The 24,174-nt window shown below is 49.4% G+C and overlaps 1 protein-coding gene across 5 annotated transcripts in view; it reads left to right on the forward strand.

Annotated features, from left to right (window-relative positions):
* The window catches only part of MROH8 (maestro heat like repeat family member 8), a 56,675-nt gene that overhangs the window by 9,595 nt on the left and 22,906 nt on the right, over positions 1–24,174 (forward strand). For 4 of the 5 annotated variants that reach the window (XR_016216586.1, XR_011379920.2, XM_089307998.1 and 1 more), the window contains exons 3-10: positions 1,010–1,155; positions 5,359–5,481; positions 12,234–12,313; positions 13,232–13,376; positions 14,517–14,612; positions 15,767–15,871; positions 21,805–21,940; positions 23,630–23,748. Coding sequence is in view for 3 of the 5 variants with exons in the window: in XM_089307998.1 (XP_089164124.1) it covers positions 1,010–1,155; positions 5,359–5,481; positions 12,234–12,313; positions 13,232–13,376; positions 14,517–14,612; positions 15,767–15,871; positions 21,805–21,940; positions 23,630–23,748 (950 nt within the window). In the remaining 2 variants the exon portion in view is untranslated. The remainder of the gene's footprint in view (positions 1–1,009; positions 1,156–5,358; positions 5,482–12,233; positions 12,314–13,231; positions 13,377–14,516; positions 14,613–15,766; positions 15,872–21,804; positions 21,941–23,629; positions 23,749–24,174) is intronic. The other variant, XM_070051862.2, reaches the window with a different exon arrangement.

Genomic DNA, 24,174 nt, shown 5'->3' on the forward strand with positions numbered 1-24,174 from the left:
GGAGCAGGTTCTGTTGGCGTTCCTGTTTCGGAAGTGCAGAATTAGACCCAGAGCCAGGATGTGAGCCCAAGCAGACTGGTTCTGGAGCCTAGAGTTTTAAGCAAAGCCTGTCCCAAACCCAGAAGTGCTCCTTGCTGCCAGGCGCAGCGAGAAGAGATGAATATCCACCGGGGCCTTCACTGTGTTCCTAGCTCTCGTCTTACAGACGTGTTGACTTCTTGAGTAGTGCTATCTGCATTTAAGTGCTGACTTTGTGTCACATACCAGGATCGGTTCTCCAATGTGTTACCTCAGTTCATCCTTAAAATAACCCCATTTTATAGATGAGCAAACCGAGGTTCCAGGAGGCAGACTTGCGGTGAGGACTTGATATCTAATAAGTAGGTAGTCCAAAACTGAGATTTAAAGACCAGACCCTTAACCGCTCTGCAGCAGCTCAGTCACAGAGCCTTTTGTAGCTTAAAAAGCCTTTAGAGGCCGGCGCCGCGGCTCACTAAGCTAATCCTCCGCCTGCGACGCCGGCACTCGGGGTTCTAGTCCCGGTTGGGGCGCCGGATTCTGTCCCAGTTGCTCCTCTTCCAGTCCAGCCCTCTGCTGTAGCCTGGGAAGGCAGTGAAGGATGGCCCAAGTGCTTGGGCCCTGCACCCGCATGGGAGACCAGGAGAAGCACCTGGCTCCTGGCTTTGGATCGGCGCAGCACACCGGCCGTGGTGGCCATTTGGGGGGTGAACCAACAGAGGGAGGACCTTTCTCTCTCTCTCTCTCACTGTCTAACTCTGCCTGTCAAAAAAAAAAAAAAAAAAAAGAAGAAGAAGAAGAAGAAAGAAAGAAAGAAAAGCCTTTGGAGTTGAATTTGTAATTGAGAAACTAAGACTCAAAGAAGGGAAGGCTAGGACCAGGGCACAGAGCAAGGTAGTAGAACTGTCTATGCTGATGGCCAGCTTCCCACCAAACTATATCCCTTCCTGTAGTGTGGGGCGGTCACTAAGTGTCTCTGTTTTGATGTTAGACTCAGATATCTCCGACTTCCCTGGACTCCTACAAGATCCCCTCGCAGATAGCTTCACATCCCTGACCCATCCGGGACCCTTGGGCGAGGCCCTCGTTGACAGGCTGATCCACTCCATTGAGGAGGGCCTCCATGGTGATCTGAAGGTATGCACTAGCGAGCCTTTCAAGTTACCCAACTTATTCCTGCCTCTCAGTATTTTAACAGTAGTTCTTGTAGGCAAGTAAATTTACATTGTAAGCTGTAACATTTCATATGTATACCTCTATTCATTTTATGTTTATATTGATCATATATTTACATATATTTGTAAATTGTAAATTTGTAAATTGTACTTACATTTATAAAAATTATAAAATTCATATAAAAGAAAGACATAATAAAAATTAAAAGTTTATATTCCCCAGTCCCACTCTCCTGAGATGAACTACATTTTGTTATGTGTTTTTCAGGCTTTTTATTTATCCATACAAATGCATGCAGTTATTGGAGAAACACCATCAGACATGGTGGAAGAAAACTTTCTTCTGGGTCAATAGCTGTAGTCTGTGTTGTCCGACTAAAAGCCTGCACAGTATTCCACTTGTTTGGATGGAAAATTCATTCATTCCTAAGTCCCGGAACTGACCTTCACCTGGGGCAAGGGAAGGCACCTCCGAGGAGGGAACCCTCGTGTTCAGATCTGGGGTGGCCATTTAGCATAGTGGTTAAGCTTCATCCCATATCGGAGTGCCTGGGAGTGAGTCCCAGCCCTGCTGTGTTTCCAGCTTCCTGCTAATGTGCACCCTGCAGTAACCAGGAGATGTTATCTCTCCCTATTTGTCTCTCACAAATTAAAAAAGAAAAAAGTTAGAGTGAATATTTCAGAAGCAGGAAATGTTTTCTTAAAAAAAGATTTTTTTATTTTGTTTGAAAGAGTTACAGTGAGGGGAGGGGGGGCAGATCTTCCAGCCACTAGTTCACTCCCCAAATGGTTGCAATGGCTGGGGCTGGGCCAGGCTGAAGCCAGTAGCATCTTCCAGGTCTCCCACATGGTGGCAGGGGCCTAGACACTTAGGTCATCACCCACTGCTTTTCCCAGGCCATTAGCAGGGAGCTGGATTGAAAATGGAGCAGCCGGGACATGAACCAGTGCCCAAGTGGGATGCCAGGGTCACAGGCAGCAGCTTTACTTGCTATACTGCAATACCAGCTCCGAAATGATGTGTTTTAACAACCTTGTGACAAAGATAGGCAGGACAGAGCGTGCTGGGCCTTAAAATCCTGGACCAGAACTTTGATCTGTAGCTTAAGAACAAGAAATCACAAGGAAACATGTCCTAATTGACTTAACCTGTTCTCTGCTGTTAGCTGTTGACATCCTTCTCGGGTTTTTGTTATTGTAGTTCTTTGGGTTTCTGTGTCCCTTCGAATGACTTCTCGTGGGTAGATTCCTAGGTGTGGCATTGCTGAACCTATAGGGATATAACTTTTCCAAGCTTTGAATATATACTGTTAAATTATCCCCCAAGAATTTTACACTTAAATTTGTGCAGTTGCCAGTAAAATACAGTAAGTGCATTATACTAAATGCTTATAGCTGTCCAAAATCAGTATTCTTTTTTCATTTTTAATCTTTACCAGTCTAATTGGAAAAATGTGTCCATCTGTTTTACCTCTGCAAAGTAACCTCTCTCGTCATACTCTGTAGGAGCTTTCCTGGCCTGGACCTTATGAGAAGCAATTTTTACAGGATCCCCTTTCTAGTCAGTGTCACCAATGCTTTTACCTCCTGGGTGGCTTTCAAACCCCATTTAGCCAATCAACAAACAGGTTTGTAACTTATGTTAGACACTAGAGGACGCTGAAGTGATAAGAGTAAAAGTCAAGGGGCCTGCATGTGACACAGCAGCTGAGTAGACATTTGTGACACCAGCAGCCCACGTGAGCACTGGCTCGAGTCTCAGCTGCTGTATTTCCAATCCAGCTCCCTACCAATGCACCTGGGAAATCAGTAGAAAGTGGCCCAACTACTTGGTCTCCTGCACCCCTGTGGGAGACCTGGACGAAGCCCCTGGCTTTGTCCTGAACCAGTGATTAGAAGATTCTCTCTCTCTCTCTCTCTCTCTCTCTGTTTTTCAAATAAATAAGTAAATCTTTAAAGAAAAAATGAAAAGTCTATAGAGAGAAGACATTTAATCTAGCAGTTCAGATGCCATTTGAGGCACCCAGGTCCCACGTGGGAGTGCCTGGGCTTGACGCTCAGCTTTGGCTTCCTCCTAATGCAGACCTTGGGAAGCAGTGGTGACGGCTCAGGTGATTGGATCCCCCCCGCCCAGGAGAGCTGCATGGAATGTCCAGCTCCTGGCGTCAGCCCACCCCAGTCAGGGCCATTGCAGGCATTGGAGGAGTGAACCAGTGGATGGAAGATTTCTGTCTTTCTGCCTCTCGAATAAACAAAAACCTCTTCATAGGTGAACTACAAAGTGAGGCACATCCATGAAATGGAGGGACACCACTGTTGGGAAGTGAAGGGAATAAACTGTTGGCACCCTTGACGACGAGTCTCAAGTGCTTTGTGCTGAATGAAAGAAACTAATCACAGAGTTTCATAGTATAGGATCCCAGCTGTGCTACATCCTTGAAAAGACAAAACTGTGGTGATGGAAAACAGAGGAGTGGCACCCAGGAATGAGGGATTGGTGAGAAGGGACAGCTATAAAGGGACAGCACAAGGGGCATTCTGGAGGTGGTGGAACTGTTCCATATCTGGATGGTGATGGTTTTTACCTGTTGAAATTCCTAGAACTGGGGCAGGTGATTGGCTTGGGACACCCTTGTATCAGAGAGCTGCTTCAAGCCCTGACTCCTCCACTTCTGCTCCAGCTTCTCGCTAATGCATCCTGGGAGGCAGGTGACTGCCCAAGTACTTGGTCCCCTGCCACCCTGTGGAAGACTCTGATGGAGTTCCTGGCTCCTGGCTGTGGTCTGACCCAGCCCCTGCTGTTGTAGGCATTTGGAGAATGAACCAGTGGATGGAAGATTCTCTCTCTCTCTCTCTCTCTCTCTCTCTCTCTGTCTCTCACTCACACTCACACTCACACTCACACTCACACACACACACTGTCTTTCAAATAAATAAGTCTGGAAAAAAAAGGTATAAATAATTTCACAACATGGAGTAAGTTTTGTTTAGCCTTTTCCCCCGCAAAGACGTGGCATCCACTGATGGGAAACTCTGTGGAGAGTGAGCAGCAACAAACAGCCAGAAGCTCCACAGTGGCCACTCCCCAAATGCCTGCAACAGCCAGGACTGGGCCAGTCCAAAGCCAGGAGCCTGAAATTCCATCCTGAGTGGCAGGGGCCCAAGGGCTTGGGCCATCTTCCACTGCTTTCCCAGGTGCATTAGCAGGGAGCTGGATTGAAATTGGAGCACCCAGGACTCAAACAGCACTCATATGGGATGCAGGTGTCAAAGATGGTGGCTCAACACACTCTACCACAACATATTCCCCTTTATTTTTATCTTTATACTTTATGTCTTTGAAGTTTTTATGATAAATAGGTATCGCTTTTGAAATCACAAAAAGGGACTGGCACTCTGGCATACCGGGTAAAGCTGCCATCTGCAGTGCTGGGATATGGGCACTGGTTCGAGTCCTGGCTGCTCCACCTCTAATGTGGATCTCTGCTAAGCCTGGGAAAGCAGTAGATGATGGCCCAAGTCCTTGGGCCCCCGCACATGGGAGACCTGGAAGAAGCCTCTGGCTCCTGGCTTCAGATGGGCACAACTTCAACCATTGCGGCCATCTGGGGAGTGAACCAGTGGATGGAAGACCTCTCTCTCTCTCTCTCTCCCTCCCTCCCTCCCTCCCTCCCTCTCTGTAACTCTGCTTTTCAAATGAATACATAAATCTTAAAGAAAATAACTCAAAAAAGAGTTAATACAAAAAGATTTTATTATTCAAATCAGAATTTACGTTTTAATAAGAAACTTTAAAGACTTGAAATAATGATTCGAATGTCATCAAGAGAGCTTAGAAGTAAAAGCATCAGAGGCCACCTTCAGGAAATGTATCAGGCCGCACTGCACAGGGCAGGGAGGGGTGAGAAGCAAAGACTGCAGGTAGGGAGAGCCACTGTGGACCTTAGTAATCCAGCTGAGAGCAGAAACGTCCCAAACCGAGGCAGGCCCAGGAGACAAGGGACTCCACCGAAACCCCTCTAATCTATCCGTTGCTTAGGATAAAAGACTTGTATTGGACTGATTGAGATGCCAGATGTCTAATACAGTCCAAGAAACTCTTCAGAAGTCTTCTAGCAAGATTATGATGTATAATTGTGTTTTTATCATTTTTTCACAAATTCAGGATGAACATGCAAAGCTGATATTCCTGAGATCTTTGTCTTCTCTCAGCCAAAGCCTACCTTATGATGAAACCACAGAGTCCTTCATTCACAGCCACATGGAAGACATCGTGCGTGTCCTGAGTGTGAGTGTGGCAACTTATCTCAGATTGTTGCGGCCATACTAGCTTGGTGACTTGGCCAACAGATTTTCTGTGGCTTTGTCTAGGTTATGAATTCTTTTGGCCTCCTCTCATTTCAGTATCTCTGCAGGGAGGAGAAATACTCAGGGGCACCTCACAAATACAATCACCCTGCAAAACCAGTTAGAAGAGGAGTCCTAAAAAGGAGAGGAGCAGCATCTCACTTTCTCAACAAGGGCAATGCTGCCTTCTCGTTACTCTTTGTTGCTTGGAAGCAGACTGTAATCAAATGCATAGGTTTAAAACATTCCAGCTCTATATACACCCCTTTTGTTTGTTTTGATTTATAAGGCATAGCAACCAAGAGCGAAAGAGATATCACTCATCTGCTGGCTCACTCCCCGAATGTCCGCACAGCTAGTGCTGAGCCAGGCCAGAGCCAGAGGCCCAGAACTCTGTCCAAGTGCCCCACGTGTGTGATCTGAGTACTTGAGCCATCAGCTGCTGTCTCCTAGGGTCTGTGTTAGCAAGAAGCTGGATCAGAAGCAAAGGGCTCAAGCCCAGGTACTCCGATAGGGGATGCAGGTATCCTCTGTGGTAGTTGAACTGCTGTGCCACAGTGCCTGTCCCCCGCCCCCCGCCTCGCTATGCCTGTGTGTCTTTGAGAAATAACTTAGCTTCTCAATGACTCAATTTCATCATCTGCAGAAGAACAGCTGTATCTATTTCTCCATGCTATTGTGTTTATCTATTAATAAATAAATATAAGCCATTAGCCTGATCCCTAACATATATCATACATTTGAGAAGCATGCTTGCATGCTTGTGTTATTGTTATGATTGGATTTGTCCTATTTGTATATACTCCAGCCACACTCTACCATCAGCTCCCCCATTCATTCCCTTATTAAGTCCCTATCATTCCAGGCATTGGAATTGGGGCAACAAAGGTTTCTCTAAAATGGGGGTACTTCAGTTTCTCTAAAGCACTCAAGTTCTGATTCTGAGATTGCATATATATTCTAGAATTCTAAGTTCTTTCCATTCCACAGATCTGTAAACTGATTAGATTGATGATTAATTTTTTTATTTTATTATTATTATTATTACTAGAAAGGCAGAGTTGGGGAAAAGAGAGAGAAAGAGAGAGAGAGAGAGAGAGAGAGAATCTCCCATCTGCTGGTTCACTCCCCAAATGGCCACAATGGCCAGGCCTGGGCCAGGCTGAAGCCAGGAGTCACGTGCTTCCTCTGGTTTCCCATGTGAGTGCAGTGGCCTAAGCACTTGGACTATCTAATGCTGCTTTCCCAGGCACATCAGCAGGGAGCTGGACTGGGGTACACCCAGGTCTCCAACTGGCACCCATATAGGATGTTGGTGTTGCAGGCAGTGGCTTTTCCCACACACCACAACACCAGCCCTAGTTTTTAAAACTGAAGGCTAACCAGCCGATTAGTTACATTAAATAATGAAAAGATATCAAGAGTCTTCCATACTTTGTACCCTATGGTACTTTGATAAAGTTTACAAATTTCCTTGGAAACTTAAATCCTTGTCCTCTAAGAATCTACAGTCCATCTGGAAGTGACTATTTCAAATAGTAAATATGGTGAGAACCATTTCAAACAGTATATCAAAAAGAGCAAAACAGAGCCAGAATCATGGCACAGTGGGTTAAGCCACTGCTGTGATGCAGACCCTGTATTGGAGTGCTGGTTTGAGTTCTGGCTGCTCTGCTTCCTATCCAGCACCCTATTAATGTGCCTGGGAAGCACAGCCCAAGTCCTTGGGCCCCTGCACCCATGTGGGAGACCTGGATGAAGTGCCTGGCTCCTGGCTCTGGCACAGTGCAGCCATTAGGGGAGTGAAGCAGCAAATGGAAGATCTCTCTCTCTCTCTCCTTCTTTCTCTCTGTCACTCTGCCTTTCAAATGAATACATAAATAAATCTTAAAAAGAATAGAATTATATACTGTAGACTTAGGAATTAACTCAGTTTTCTACTTGGCTGTCAGCTTTGGGGAAAGGGCTGAAGGCAGCCACAGGACCTAGCCAAGATAGCATGTTGCCCAAGTTTCACATCTCCTAGAATTGGCAGCTGTGGGTTTCCACATGGTTCAACCAGCCTGCTCAGAAAATCCACAAATGCAAATCTTAAACAGTAGAAGCACAGCAAGCAGCCCCACGCTGTGTTTAGATCTGTCCAGCCAGGAGTAAAATGCCCGCAACAGGTTTCAACCAAAGTAATGGGCTGATGAAGAGTTCGGCCTAGAAGACTTGAGGGTAACCAATGTCCATGAGAAAATTAGGTGTCATTGCATCATTGTACAAGTCCACAGAATCCCTGGAGGCCCACGTGCAGGACCTAAAACGGCGCAGCTCCCAGTGGCCTAGCGGAGACACAGTACTGCAGAAGAACTCAAAAAGATGACAGAGTCAGCGGCGTCACAGAGAGAGAACTTGAAAGCACTTCTCAGTCTTCTTGTGACCCACACCAGTGTGTGGATCTTCAGTATCCAAATTAAAAAAAGCCAAAGATGCCAAGAACGGAACATGAAAAAGAAAGGGGAAAAAACCTGTTGTGTAGCCTCACCAAAGAGGACTTATAATTACACGTGTGGAGAGATGCTCCGTCACTGTGATAGGGAAAAGCAAATGAAAACCCAAGAAGACTCAACTGCACACCTGCTAGAGCAGACAAAATAAAAAAGCATGGCAGTGCCAGACGGTGAGGGTGCGGAACAGCCAGAACTCTCCTGCCTGGCAGCTGATGGGAATGTGCTGGAATGGCACAACTGCTTTGGAAAACAGTTTGGCAGTTTCTTAAAAAGTTAAATGTACATGTAACCATATTCCATTCCTAGCTAAAACAAAGCACATTTCCACCCAAAGATGTAGACACAGATGTTCCCAGCAGCTCTGTATGTAAGAGCCACTTGCTGGAAGCGACCCAAATGTCCATCAGCAGATGAGTGGATAAGCAATTTGTGTTATATATCCAAAAAATGGAATATTGCATAGGAATTAAAAGGAAGGAATATACACTACAGCTTAGGTGCACTTAAAAATACTTATACCTAGTGAAAGAAGCCAGAGCCAGAAAAGTTTATATTACATGATCCTCTTTATAGAAAATTCTAGAAAATTCAAACTGAATACGAGAAGATTCAAGCTAGTTATAGTGACCATTTGTTGCCTGGAGGTAAGCGTGGAGTGGGGAGGAACAGGAGGGAGGAATTAAAATGTGGATATCACAGCACAGAGTGGATATTGTGGCTGTAACAGCACGTTAACACAACCAGAATTGTCCGTAGTGGCTCCTTGCTGCTGCTCCGCAGTTTGGGGCTCCATTCTCATTTTGCGTCTGGTGTCCCCCATAGGACCCTTCCTCCCTTAGGTCACTTGGCTTCTCTGAACTTCAGTAGTCCCACCTGGAATAGGGAACCAGCATTATCTGTCTGGGTTTTTTCAAGAACTTTGAGACAAACAGTCTCATTTTTGAAGATTGGTTCATAGGATTGGCATCCCAAGAAAAAATTTTTAAAGGATTGGTTGAAATTTTTCTTGGGGCAAGCAGCAAAGATCGACTCTGACTCACTCAAGTACAAAAGAAAGATTAGAAGATGCTGGAATATCTCCGAGTCTGAGAAGGAGCTTTGACAATCACGCCTCCAGCTGTGCAAGTTCCAGGACAGCTCCAGGGTGGCTGACCTGCCATCACCGCGACCAGAGCCTGCAGTGGCTCCCAGTCCATGTCTGTCAGTCTGGAATGTGGCTGGCCCAGCCCAGGTCTGCTCGCCAGCCCTGCAGCAGTTGGATATGTCTAGAGGCAGAGGCGTGTAGTAATGATCCCACTCTGGACCTCCCTTCCTATGTGTTTTCCCAGAGAGAAATGGTGACTGCTGTGATGTCGGCAGCCACCCCAAGACGTTCCTACGACATGTATATTCTACAGACAGGAAATCAGTCCTCGCTTCTCAGTTCTTGCAGCGGCTAGCATAACTGTAAGCAAATAATAAGCCAGGAGCTTCTCCCAGGTCTCCCACGTGGGTGCAGGGGCCCGAGGACTTGGGCCATTGTCACTCCCCGTCTTCGTGGAGGAACGACACAGGACCCTGCGCTGTTCTTTCGTCTGCTCGGCCCTCCCCGGGTTTGCTGCTGGTTCTTCCCGAGTTGGCTACCGTCCCTTCCACCTCCGTGGAAGGGCGGTTCCCCCTGCCACTTTCCCCACTTCCGCGGGGGAGCGGCACACCGCCGGCCGGCTCTCTCGGGGGCTGCTCAGATGTTCCTCAAGTGTTCCCGGTGCATGGTGTCTCTCTCCTCCTTTATAGTCCTCTTCCACCAATCCCAACTCTGCTGCCCACACGCCGAGTACGCTGCTCTTCTCCAATCAGGAGCAGGTCCTACAGTTTATTGGTTGAACTGGAGGCAGCTGTGTAGAAGCTGTTACTCCCTTCTCAGCGCCTTATTGTGGGAGAGCAGATGCATAGAATAAGTCTTAATTCCAGTAACAGTCTAGTCCGAGTTGCTCCCCACAGGCCATCTTCCACTGCTTTCCCAGGCCATAGCAGAGAGCTGGATGGGAAGTGGAGCAGCCAGAATGCGAACCAGCACCCATATGGGATGCCGGCACTGCAGGCAGCAGCTTTACCTGCTACGCCACAGTGCCGGCCCCTGAACTTAATTTTAAACACTAGAATGCTAGGAGTGGCTGTGACTTAGGTGGCGAGGTCCTTGCCATAACTTGATATGGGTGGATAGAGTTCAGGGATGTCTGTTAAGACTGAAGACAGAGTCTCATGCTTTGTCCCTCCCAGATTGTAAAACCGTAACAATTAATGAGCTCTTTGAGGAAATAAGCAAAGGAAGAAGAGCAGCAGGTCACCAGCAAGGCCTGAGTCAGACCAGAGTTGGAGAATGAGGAGAGAAGAACTCAGAAAGAGCACGAGAGGGTTCCCAGGAATATTTTATTGAGAACTTCCTGCCTCCTAGGCCCTGTGCTAAGTTCCTAGTGAGGTCTTTTTTGGTGTCAGGGGAGAAGCCTGGGCCAGGAAGGAAATGAATCTTGAAAATCAAATCTTCCACGTACTGGAGAGAAGGTTCTCTCTGTCCACAGTCTGTTCCTTTATATGTGCTTCCATCACCCCCCTTAAGTAGCTCTCTCTGTTACCCTGTCCAAAGGGACCTGAGCTCCCCATTCTTCTGCTTTCTCCTCTTAGAAGACTAGCCATGGGGCTGGTGCTATGGCATAGTGAGTGAAACCCCCACCTGCAGTGCCGGCATCCCATATGGGTGGCCTGTTCGAGTCCCAGCTGCTCCACTTCCAGTCTAGCTCTCTGCTATGGCCTGGGAGAGCAGAAGAAGATGGCCAAATTCTTGGGGCCCTGCACCCACATGGGAGATCTGGCGGAAGCATCTGGCCCCTGGCTTCGGATTGGCCCAGCTCTGGCCTTTGTGGTCATTTGGGGAGTGAATCAGTGGATGGAAGACCTCTCTCTCTCTCTGCCTCTGTCTGTCTGTGATTCCACGTTATCCTAAAAGAAAGGCGACTGGCCACACTGAGCTGGAAGCCTGCTGTGGTTTGACCAGGAGCCGGCTCCCCGGCTCGTGCAGGTGTTTAGTCCCCAAAGTCACAGTGAGTGGCGCCAGCAGAGCAGAGGCGTCATCCAAGTCTGGTGTTCAGGAGGTGGGCCTGGTGGGAGACCCAGAGGACACTGGAGGCATGCCCTTGGGAGGCAGTTCTCCCGAGAAGGCTGCTTGCATCAGTGCAGGCTGGGCCCAGCCCAGCCGTTCTCTCGCTGCGTCCGTTCCACCACCCACCACCTCATTAGACCAGTGGGGCTGCCGGACCTCCAGAACCGTCGGCCGAGATGAGCTCCTTCTTCCTTAAGTAGCTTCTTTCAGGCATTTGTTACAGTGATGGAAAGCTGATGAATACAGAGCTCTTTGTCCCAACTCCTGATTCCAGAGAGAGAACGGATCTAAATGATGTTGGTCTATTCTTGGACAGATGAACTGGAGCCAGTGAGACAGGATGACTGACTTAGCAGAAATGTGGCTGAGACGCTCATTCCTACCGGCTGAGGGCAGTTCCCAGAGAGCCTGGGCAGACAGTGAGGGTCTCCTACAGGAGTTTACCCTTGCTTCTCACATCAGCTCCCCTAGATATTCTCATTTCCTCTCCAGATAAGGAAACTTGGGCACAGGGAGGCTGAATAGCACTCGGGGCCACACAGTGCATGGTGGCGCCAGCGCCCAGGCTGAGGCGCTGCCTTGCTCCCACGTCCCCGTTTCTCCCTGTTGCTGCCAATCCTCCTGCACAGCAAGGCAGCCTGCCCTCTGCCAACTTGTAAACCGGAAACTTACCCCTTTCCCAAGACAAGGCACTCAGAGTCATGTTGGGCATGCCAGCAGAGGTGACTGGTTTAGTATAAAGAGGAGTTAAAATGCCGCAACTAGAGGTAATCTCTAAGAGTCAAAAGAATGAGTGACAGACACTTGTGACTGTTGAGGGATCCTAGGTTTTATGAAGCAGCTCCGTGAGTACTCACAGTCTCCCCACGAAGGTAAGTCGTACCATTACCATTTTCCCAGAGGAGGAAGCTCAGGCACAGGCAGGGTAGGTGACTGCGTCAGCTCCAACAGTGAGAGGCAGAGGTGAAACCAGCTGCCAGCAGGCGACCCTCGTCTCTAAGTGCTTCTGGCCCAGGAAGCTGGGTGGGTCTCCCCTCTCTCAAGCTCTTTCCCTCTCTGCAGGTACTGGTGCAAGAGGAGTCCCTGCACTCTCTGTTCAGCCCCGTGCGCCAGGAGATCTTTGTCCTCATTGCTGGCCTCAGGTGACACACGTACACACACCCATCCCGCTTCCTCATTCCAAGCCAGTGCCAAAGCTGACTGATAGCATTCCATATATTGTTTAAAGATTGATTGATTGATTTGAAAGTTAGAGACAGAGAGGGAGAAAGAGAGAGGTCTTCCATCTGCTGATTCACTCCCCAGATGGCTACAACGGCTGTGGCTTGGGCCAGGCCAAAGTCAGGAACCAGGAGCTTCAACCAAGTCTCCCATGTGAGCAGCAGGCACCCAAGCTTTTGGGCCATCATCAGCTGCCTTCCCAGACACTTTAGCAGAGAGCTAGGTTAGGAGTGGAGCAGCCAGGATTTGAACCAGCACTCACATGGGATTCTGGCATCGTAGGCAGTAGCTTAACCCGCTGTGCCATGCCAGTCCCGTATACCATATTTTTAACTTTTGAAAATGATTTAGGTAGGGAAGGGGAAGCCAAATCCATTGTTTTTGTATAAGGATTTGATTTCAGTATGCTACCATCCGTATCTGAAAAACCTTAGCAGCACCTTTTTGGAGTTCACTTTTGTCCCAGGTATAGTGTACAGTGCAGAGTTACTCCCATGTATGCTGCGTGGGAGGAGAGTTCCAAGGTCTCAGGAGTTTGCAAGGGCTCCCTGCTGTTTGCCTCTCTCGGGAGATTTGTTCCTCAGTGACTCGGCTGAGGAGGCCTGTGGTTAAAAAGTGTCTGACTCGGCTCCGTCCTCTTCCCTCCTGAATTCAGCTGCAGGAGGCTGAGCTGCAGGAGGTGGCCTCTGAGCTTGCTGTGAGAGAAAGATCAATCTGGGCAGACTGACAAGCTGTGCCTTATCTCCTCCCTCCCAGTCCAGTCCACCCTTCCCTTTTCAAGTCCTTTGGTCCCTGCTTGTCCATGTCAAATCAAACCTGCCATTCCTGAACTGTCTTAGCTACCAAGATGTCCATCTGCTGTGTGGGTCTGAAGACCGAGCTGACTTGTTCAGTCTGATCACCAGAAGTCTCATCACTCTGCCCTCCACGAGGACTCTTCTCCAGCTGAAGGAAGTCATGCCAAGTAGGCCCTACAGCTTAGAGGTAACTCACGCTCTGCTTGAGTAACTGCCCAGCCACAGGGCCAGCTGATCTTGGCCTTTTGAAGATGTCTTTGTAAAACTGCTCAATTAATAGATTTGGAGACAGAGGGTTCCCACCCATTGGGATATTCCCTAAATGCCCACAATTTCTGTGGGGCAAGGCTAAAGCCAGGAGCTGGGAATTTAACTTGGGTCTCCCATATGGGTGGCAGGGACCCAAAGACTCGAGCCACCATCTGCTGCCTCCCTGTATCTGCATTCTCAGGATGCTGGAGTCTGGAGCCCACATTGGGCCTCAAACTCTGGCACTCTGATGTGGGACCTAGGCACCTTAACCGTAATTTTAAGCACTAGGCTAAATACATGGGCTTGAAGGTGCATTTGATATTTTGAAACTAGAAACAATTTAAGCTAAGTCCAGTGAGTAAAGTAGGTGATTAAATTAGATAATAGCGTGCACACACACACCCCTTCATTTGTCTTCTTTCCATCCTTCTTGTGTTTAACACATATTTGTTGCAGGGTCATTGTGTGCTAAGCACTGCCATAGGCGGTGTGAATACAGCAGTACACGTTCTCACACGTGGCACTCACATTCTAGCACAGAGGCAAAGCATTGATAATATGTTGGCTGATAAGTGTCTGCTTTAATGAAAAAAAAAATAAAGCAGAGACAGAGGAGGATAAGGGGTATTGTGGTTGGCAGGTGCAGGGGCGTTTTACGTGGGGCGACTGGGGAGCCACCTGCTCGGGTGAAGAGACGAGACACGGGGCTGTGTGGAGGAGCAGCTCTCAGCCAGAGAGAAGAGCAGGTGCCAAGACGCCGATTGTCTCCCTCGGCTTGTAAATTTGTGGTGAAGCAGTTACCAAAGAGGACTTTATTCCCCCCTGTTTCAAGATCTCAGAAAGAGTCAGAAGTCGACTTTAAAATATCTTGATAGTCAGTTACCTGTGGTCCCAGCTGTGCCGAGGCATCCGTGTGAGATGAAGGTTTATTCTGTTCCACCTCCTGCCACAACTGGGCTGCTTTTCCCCTGGACCTGGCCCTTTGAGTAGGGTCTCAGGATGAAGAGAGGAGCCTTGAAAGCGGGGCCTGGGAGCCCGGCTGTGCGGAAGCCCCGCCGACTCTGTCCCGGCTCAGTCTCTCTACAGGCAGACCTTCCAGGCCTTCTCGGAGATGCTCCAGAGTCTGGTGGTGAAAGACCCACATTTGGAAAATCTCGATGCCATTTTTAAGGTAAACAAGATACCAGGGGAGAAGGGGGAACCATTCCTCCTATCAGCTGGTGAAAGGTGGGGGAGAAAACGCAGAAGGATTCTGTCTCAGGCAGCAGTGTAATAGTTAGGAGTATCAGCGGTCGGCTTTACGTCGGACTTGAGTTCACATTCAAACTCTGCCCTTAGTCAGGTGTGAGTCCTTCCGCAAGGAGCTTGTTCTCTCCGAGTCTGATGTCCTCACTTGTACGTGAAGATAATAATTCCTTTAAGTGTCAAGTCAGTGGCCTTCACTAAACGGTTGCTATCTTTAGTCCTTAAATTACAATTCCCTGCTGGCATAGAAGGGTTCGGCATTGAACCAAGAGCAGTCAGCTTGATGAACTAGCAAACAGGCAGCCTCCTATCAGGTGGGACTCAGAGCGCACACAGCCACCTGTCCCCACCTCCCCACCTGCAGCTCTGCCAGTGCCTTTCTCTCGCTAGGGATTGATTCACTGCAGTGTGACCGCAGTGCAGACTTCCTGCTGGCCTGCCCTTTTCTTTAAGATACACAGAGAATCCAGTAAGGGATGACCCTCTAAACTACCACGAGTCATTTGCACCCAAGTACAGATGCAGTTATCCTTGTTGCCCTGGCCTTATTGTTCTCTCCCAGCTCTCCTTTGTGTCCTGGCCAGATTCGATTTCGCTGCTTTATCTGGGTGTACTCACTTTCCCACCCCTGCAGCTCGGCTCAAGCCACACCTTCTACCTGAAACGCCGCCTGCCATCCGCGCAGCAACGCACAGGTGCTGCCTGCTCCGTGAAGCTGCCCCAGATGTTCAGGTGGATGCAATTCTGCACCCACAGAGTTCTTGAGTGGTGCCTTGGGAGTTTTCTTCCGTCCCAAAGCAGATTGGAAAGGGCCTGAGTACAATACAAAGTAGAATAATTAATTGAAGAGATTGGGAGGAAGGGAAAGTAAGCGTAGAGAAGGAGCTCCTGTAGAAGCGAGGCCTTGCTGCCCCGCTTGTCCCACCACTTCCGTTTCTAACCCAAACTGCTTTATCATCGAGGACAGCACTTCCGGATGCAGGAGTCATGTTTACCCTGTCTCCCCACGTTTTCCTGCAGGCAGGGACAGGTGTTAGCCCAAATCCTCCTGGTAAACCATTTGGCCTGCTTTTTCTGTAGCACATGGACCCCTGGCTACAGTCGGTCGTAGACCACGAACGGGAACGGGCCACGGCCAGCATGGCTCAAGTGCTCAAGTGCTTGTCCAGACACCTCAGCCTCAAGGTGAGCAGCCAAGGAAGACCGCCCCAAGGCCCCTGCCCTGCCTGCTGCCCCTCTTAGTCATGACTCCCCAGACCGGGTTAGGTGTCCCCCCATGCTCCTTAATGAGGGCTAATTGCATATCTGCGCCTCTCCTAAAGTGGGAGCAGCTGGCGCCCAGCCACTGTTTATTAACCTCGGCATCCCCTTTCCTCAGTACGGGAGCTGGGACTGCATAACAGTAAATGTTTCCCGATGAGTGAGTAGAGGGATCAATTCGGAGCACACTGGAGGGCCTGGAAAAGCAACTTGAGTGAATCAGCTCAGCTATCCGCGGCTTCCCTGGGAGAGTGGTGCGGGGACGCCTTTGCAAATCCCGGCCCTTCTCTCTGTCACTCTCCCACTGCTCAGCCGTCCCGAATCTCCTCCCAAAACTTCTGAAAAGAATTCCCTGAAACTAAGACCCTCCTTCCCGGACCCGTCCCCTTTCTCCCACGCAAGCCCCTCCTTCTGCTGGCGCCTGGCCCTCTGCTCTCTGGCCGGCCATCCTGTTTGCAGTCTGCATGCCCAGTGGGGCCTGGGGCTTGGGGAGAGAAGTGCGTCGGGTAGCACAGCCAGGTCCTTAAGTCAGAACCCTCCTGAGAGAATTGGTTTTGGTGCAGAGGCACTGGAAGCTGTGTTTCAGAGGTTACGCCCCACCACCTCTCTCACTTCTCACACTGAAAATGCGCGAGAGCTCCCTGCTGCCCTCGCGCTGTGCTGCTGCGTTCTGTGCAGTGAATGGAGGCTCTCTGACTCCCCTGTTCTGAGAACAGCAAGGCGCGGTTCCGCTCTCTGCGTGCCTCAGCCTCTAACAAAGCGCTCAGTGAGGTCCTCCTGTGTACACACTCCCCCCCCACCCCGCTGCCGGAGCTCTTCCCTAGCCTTGCCCTTCCCAGGGAGAGGTGCTAATGTTGGGGTGCTTAGCTGGAATGCCCTTGGCATCTGGTGAGCATCCGTCATGTGAAGAACTTTCTACAGTGCAGCCTTCGGATTTTCCTGAGGAAGGTCCATTAGCATTTTGTAAGTCAACTCTATAGAGGTATAGGTATGAACAATTAAATCCACCCCATTTAAGTGTACAGTTCAGTGAGTTGGACAAGTGTGTATTCTCTAGGTCCCTGAATTTTTTCATATTCTCATAGGAACCTAAGGAAGAAAAAAGAGAATGTTAAAGAAGCACTTAGTGATAAGAATGGGAGCACAGTTCTGCAGTGGCCTTTTTGTCTGAAAAAATATTACGCTGGCCAGAGTTGTGGTGCCTCAGGCCAAGGCGCTGCCTGCAATGCTGGCATCCCATGTCAGAGCATCTGTTCAAGTTCCAGCTGCCCCACTTGTGATCCAGCTCCCTGCTGATGCCCCTGGGAAGGAAGCACGAGTGCCTGCACCCACGTGAGAGACCTTGATGGAGCTCCTGGCTCCTGGCTCTGGCCTGCCCCTGCCCCAGCTGTTGTGGCCATTTGGGGAGTGACCAGCAGATGGAAGATCTGTGTTTCCCTCTGACTCTCCCTCTCTCTATGTCATTTTGCCTTTCAAATAAACAAATATTATGAAAACAGATATGCTTATTATCAGCAATTGTAAAGATATTTTTAGGAAGCAAAAAGAAAGAGCAGCAGGTAAAGCCGCTGTGTGCAGCGCTGGCATCGAGTGTGGCCGCCAGTTTGTGTCCCAGCTATTCCACTTCCATTTCAGCTCCCTGCAAATGGCCTGGGAAAAGCAGTGGAGGACGACCCGAGTGCTCCTGCACACATGTGGGAGACCCTGAAGAAACTCCTGGTTTCTGGCTCTTAGCTTTGGCCTATCCCAGCCCTGACCATTGCAGCCATCTAGGGAATGAACCAGCAATTGTAAGATCTCTTTCTGTCCCTATCTTTCCCTTTCTCTCTCTAACTCTGACTTTCAAATAAGTAAATAAATATTTTAGAAAAAAAAGGAAAAGAAAAGGAAGAGAAATTACTAGCTTCTTGTTGTCTTTCAGGTATATGCCCCCTTAACATTCTCATTTGTTCTGTCTCAGTGGTTTTGTGCACGTGAGGCTCCTGACCACAGAGAGCTCTTCTCGCCTCCCAGCCTTTGCACTTGCTGCTTCCTCTGCTTGGAATGACCCTGCCCACCCTCCCCACCTCTTCACACAGCAGCCCCTCTGCATGCGTTAGTGCTCAGTTCAACTGTCTGCACCTTGAAAAGGCCTTTGCTAACCACAAACAGGTCTGTACTCACTGTTTCCTCACTCTTTTTCCTTCTTAAGGACTAAGGACTCTTTTTTTTTTTTTTTTTTTTTGGACAGGCAGAGTGGACAGTGAGAGAGAGAGACAGAGAGAAAGGTCTTCCTTTTTGCCGTTGGTTCACACTCCAATGGCCACCGCGGCCGGCGCGCTGCAGCTGGTGCATCGCACTGATCCGATGGCAGGAGCCAGGAGCCAGGTGCTTTTCCTGGTCTCCCATGGGGTGCAGGGCCCAAGCACCTGGGCCATCCTCCACTGCACTCCCTGGCCACAGCAGAGAGCTGGCCTGGAAGAGGGGCAACCGGGACAGAATCCGGCGCCCCGACCGGGACTAGAACCTGGTGTGCCGGCGCCACAAGGCAGAGGATTAGCCTATTGAGTCATGGCGCCGGCCCTTAAGGACTCTTAGGATCAGGGTGATCTGATTTGATTATTCCATTATTGATTGATTATCTATTTCCCTCCAGTAGAATAAATGTAAATTCCACCAGGACTGCGTTTGCCCCCGTGCCTGGCACAGACTCTGCCACCTGGCTGATGCTCCGTCAGGTACCTGTTGAATGAATGGGAGTCAGCCCGTATCCCTTCTCTGCTCCCTGCTCCCCACAGCTTCCTGTCTCACTCAGGATCAATGCAAGATCCTTACAATAGTAGCCTGTGAGTGGCTGCCCCATCTCAACCCTTCCTCTCCTCCTCTTTCCTTTTCTCTCATTGACTGTGTTTCAGCCAGCCTGGCCTACTTACTGCTCCTCAGTAACCCCACACACTGCCGTCTCAGGGTCCTTTGCACCTGCTGCTCTCTCCTGAAATACCCTTCTCCCAGGTGGCTACATGGCTAAGTCCCTCCTTCCAGTGTTAGTGAGGTCTTCCTTGACCATTTTTTTAAAAAAAAAAAAATTATTTATTTATTTGAAAGGCAGAGATAGAGAGGGAGAGGCAAAGAAAAGGGGAGAGAGAGAGAGATCTTACATCTGCTGGTTCACTCCTCAAATGGCCACAATAGCCAGGGCTGGGCCAGACCAAAGCCAGGAGCCAGGAGCTTTATCCAGATTGCCCACATAGGTGCAGGGGCTCAAGGACTTGGACCATCTTCTGCTGCTTTCCCAGGCCTTTAGCAGAGAGCTGGATCAGAAGTGGAGCAGTCAAGACTCAAACCAGCACTCATATGGGATGCTGGATCTGCAGGTGGTGGCTTTACCCACTATGCCACAGCACTGGTCCCTTTCTTGACCTTTAGAACAAGAATTCCTATCCATTTCCACTGCATTTTTCTTCATCACAACGTGTTCCCCTATTTGATACCATATATATATATATTTTTTAAAGATTTATTTTTATTTACTTCAAAGAGTTACGGAGAGAGTTAGAGAAAGGTCTTCCAATCCACTGGTTCACTCCCCAAATGGCCATGACAGCTGAAGCTGGACCGTTCCAAAGCCAGGAGCCAGGAGCTTTGTCAGTGTCTCCCATGTGGGTGCAGGGGCCCAAGCACTTGGGCCATCTTCCACTGATTTACCAGGCACATTAGTAGCAAGCTGGATCAGAAATGGAGCAGCGGGACTTGAACCAGCACCCCATGGGATGCTGGCGTCTCAGGCAGTGGCTTTACCCACTGAGCCACAATGCTGGCTCCTAAATGCTATATCTTAATTTTACATCCAACTTTTTCACTTAGCATAATAACACATTTGCTAGTATTATAAATCTTTCATGGCCAGCGCCGCAGCCCATTTGGCTAATCCTCCGCCTGCGGCGCCAGCACCCTGGTTCTAGTCCTGGTTGGGGCGCTGGTTCTGTCCCGGTTACTCTTCTAGTCCATCTCTCTGCTGTGGCCCAGGAAGGCAGCGGAGGATGGCCCAGGTGCTTGGGCTCTGCACCCATTTGGGAGACCAGGAGGAAGCACCTGGCTCCTGGACTCGGATTGGCGCAGCGCGCCAGCCGTGGCAGCCATTTTGGGGGGTGAACCAACGGAAGGAAGACCTTTCCCTCTGTCTAACTCTGCCTGTCAAAAATAAGTAAATAAATAAATAAATAATAAATCTTTCAGATACTTGATTTCTGATGGTTATAGCCACAAAGAGGCTGTACCATAATCTACTTTGCTAGTACTAAGTGATCATTTCCCAGATGTGGTCTTTCCAAACAGTGCTAGCATGAACATCTTTAGGCACAAAGCTTTTTCATTTTTCAGATTGTTTACTTGGGTTGGGATTTGCTCCATGGAGTGCCATCTGCTGCATGCAGTGTAGCTACACGGGTCCAGTGTTTACCTTTCCTGGCCAGGGTGAGCTGGGGATGGCTGCACCCCGTCTCCGAGTCCCAGCTTCCTCCCAGATTCCAGCTTCCTGCTGATGCAGACCCCGGGAGGCAGGAGGTGAAGGTTCAGGCAGCTGAGTTCCCACCGTCCGCATGGGAGACCCAGATTGAATGCTAGGATCCCAGCTTTTGTTTTTTAATTCATTTTATTTATTTGAGAGGCAGAGTGACAAAGAGAGGGCACTTAAGGCACCTTCCACTGCCTTTTCGGGCAGGGGGCTGGATCGGAAGCAGAGTAGCAGGGACTGGAAGCAGCACTCTAGTATGGGATGCTGGCATCACACGCAGTGGCTGAACCACTGCACCACGGTGTGCCACTGCCTCTCTCAGGCAGCGCCCTGGCGCGTCTCAGAGAGGGTAGAGGAGTGATGGGAGGCACAGGGTGGCGCTGGAGACCAGCCAAACGCTTTCCTTTTCAAGCTTTCACAGGGAGGCTTTGTCTTCCACAAAACTGCAACATAGGTCAGTAAGAACTCTAGGTTGTGGGAGAGGAAACACGGAGACATGATCCACAACACCGAGAGAGGAGGATGCTGTGCGCTTCTCACACAGCCAACGCAGCGTTGTGCGGGACTAGGACAGAGTTCACTGTGTTCGGTGCCCTCTTCACTTCCTTACGGGTCTGTGGGCCACTTGCACACACAGAGCCTCAAACTTGTCTTGTTCCCCCAACAACAGTGCCGGCCCCCAGGCTCCCAGCTTTGGCCTGCCCCAGCCCCAGCTGTTGTAGGCATTTGCAACATGAACTAGAGGATAGAAACTCACTCACTCTCTCTGCCTTCTCTCTCTCTCTCTCTCTCTCTCTCTCTCCCCCCACCTCCGTATCTCTTTCAAATCAAATAAGTAAGTAACTACTTTTTATAGAAATATTCGTCCTGAGGCCAGCGCTATGGCACAGCAGGTTAAAGCCCCAGCCTGCAGCGCCGGCATCCCATATGGGCACCAGTTCGAGTCCTGGCTGCTCCACTTCTGATCCAGCTCTCTGCTGTGGCCTGGGAAAGCAGAAGATGGCCCAAGTCTTGGGGCCCCTGCACCCACGTGGGAGACCCAGAGGAAGCTCCGGGCTCCTGGCTCCTGGTTCCTGGCTTCGGATCAGTGCAGTTCTGGCCATTGCGGCCATCTGGGGAGTGAACCATCGGATGGAAGACCTCTCTCTCTGACTCTACCTCTCTCTGTGACTCTGTCTTTCAAATAAATAAAATACATCTTTTAAAAAATTTTAAATTAAAAAAAAATTCGTCCTTCAGAGATCCAAGGGCTTAATGGGACCTTGCACTTCTCTTACTGGGGATAGAAATGACGTCTCAATAAGTCCACTTGAAGGCACTAAATGAATCTGTATCTTGAGGGTATTTTTTTTTCCTTCTAAATCAGCTTCCGCTGCAGTTCCAGAGACTTGGCCACCTCGTGGCCATGATGGCTCTGCTGTGTGGGGACCCGCTGAAGGAGGTGGCCGAGGAGGCGGCCGAGGGCACGCACCACCTGCTGCACGTCACCCTGAGGCTGAAGTGTAAGACCCCACGGAAGGCTGCGCCGGCCCGCCTCGGTCCTCTTGCGCCCTCACCCCCGTGCTCTGGAAAGATTTCCTGGTAATCCAGCAGCAGACAGGTGCATGTTCCAAAGGCAGAAATGTGGCGGCTCGGGCTGAGTCGTTAGAGCTGTGACTCATCAGCTGCCTGCAGGGCCATGGCAGGCCAAACAAGCGGCCTGGGAGCAGGTGGGAGATTTGAGCTTAGTTGCGAGTGGGAGAGCTTCTTGCCATCACCTGGGCCTCATTCACTTATCTATCCCATCAGTGTTTAATTACTCTTTACTCAGCAATGCCTGGAACACAAGTGGTCCCAGTCCCAGTCTTAAAGACAGGTGGTGGAAGGAGGGAGGGTCAGACAAAGACTCAACAAACAATGGTTGTTCCCAGCTAAGATAGCCGTTACCAAGGGAATTACAGGGACCGTGAATGAAAACCACATCTAGTGATGGGGTTCGGGAAAGGTGGCTCTGAAGAGAAACATCAGGCAGAGAGAGGAGCACGAAGCCCCCCCCCCAAAGTCAAAGAGTGAGTCCCTGGCCTCCCCGCTGGAAGGAGGAAGGCAGGGAAGGCTGCCCGCTCAGCTCCTGGCCGTGTTCTCATCTCAGTCTCCTCCATCCCCACCTGAAGCTGCCCTGCCCTGGCTCGTTCATCCCACTGTTAGAGAAACTCTGCCCTTCCCAAAGCAACCGTCCCACCTTTGGCCACCTGTGAGTATGAACAGTGTCCACCCAGATCCACAGTCGAGGAAATACAACTGATGCTGATTCAGCAAATATTTATGAAGCACTTACTCTTCTAGGGTTGCATCTGTAAACAAGACGGACAAGGTCCCTGGTCCCTGGGAACTTATTTTCTAGTTGGAGAGACAGATCCTCATCCCAGGGCTCAAAGACTTCCCATAGATCAATTTCCAGCAATAAAACATGGGAATTAACAAGGCAAAGCGTTCTTATTTGGGAATTACCAGACAGTATAGAATAGGGCAATTTTTGGTGGGTGCTGAGTTTCACAGAGAGACGCTCAAACTTATCAGTGGGGAAATGAGGAAGTGTACCCTGTCCCTACTCACAGATTGCCCAAAAGCTCTGCTCTCACAAAACAGTCTTTCTTTTGGTTCATTCTTTACATTGCCCTGCAAGCAAGGGGAAGCAAATCCGCCTTCAGATGAACTCACACTAGCTGCAACCAACATTTTTGTTCAAGTGAAAAAGACAAGAGAATAAGATCTTGAGACCCACTTCAACCTGGAAATTGGCTGGACTTGTAAAATCAAGAAGAAAAAATCAGGTTTGCGTGTACAAGTCCAGTAGTTAAACACCCGAGTCCCACATCAGAATACCTGGCTTAGAGTCCCAGCTCTGACTCCTGACTTCAGCTTCCTGCTGATGCAAACGCCGGGAGACAGTAACGATGGTGTGAGCAGTTGTTCCTGCCATGCACGTGGGAGACCTGGATTGGGTTCCCAGGTCCCAGCTTCAGCCCTGGCCCAGGCCCAGCCATTGCAGACGGGAGGTTTCTTTGTGTGTGTCTCTCTCTAAAAAAAAAAAAAAACAACAACAAAAAAACAAAACAAACAAAAAACAAACAAACAAACAAACCAGAAACAAGCAAACAACAGCAACAAAACTAGAAAAACAGAAGGTAATTTTTGTCATCTTTTTTACTTAGACATCACGCATGACAAGAAAAATCACCAAGACTTGAAAAACGCGTTGAAGAAATGTCGAGGACTCCTGGAGCTGTACAGTATTAAACAGTTCTACAACTGTCCCTTCAAAATTGCCCAGGTAATTGGAACAGCTGCGCGCACGAAGACGGGCAGCTTGATTCGTTCGTGCAAATGTAAAATGGCAAAATCCACTTTGAGAGACTTCCTGGTGGTCTCTTACAAAGCTCCCCAGGCAAGACTGCCCAGAGAAAGGGAAACCGAGGCACTGTGCCGGTGACTCCTCCGCGTCTCGCCCTCTTGGCTTAGTGCATTAGCTCAGCCTCTCAGGGAGGCCAGCACCTCGGGATTTCCCGTTGGCCTAGCTCCACTCCCACTCCCACAGCTACCAGCCTCCTGTGCGTGTAAACTCTTTCATTTATTTATTTATTTATTTATTTATTTATTTATTGACAGGCAGAGTGGACAGTGAGAGAGAGACAGAGAGAAAGGTCTTCCTTTGCCGTTGGTTCACCCTCCAATGGCCGCTGCGGCTGGCGCACTGTGC

Source organism: Oryctolagus cuniculus, chromosome 11, assembly GCF_051225735.1.
Source record: "Oryctolagus cuniculus isolate XC-2025 breed Fujian yellow rabbit chromosome 11, ASM5122573v1, whole genome shotgun sequence".
NCBI lineage: Eukaryota > Metazoa > Chordata > Mammalia > Lagomorpha > Leporidae > Oryctolagus > Oryctolagus cuniculus.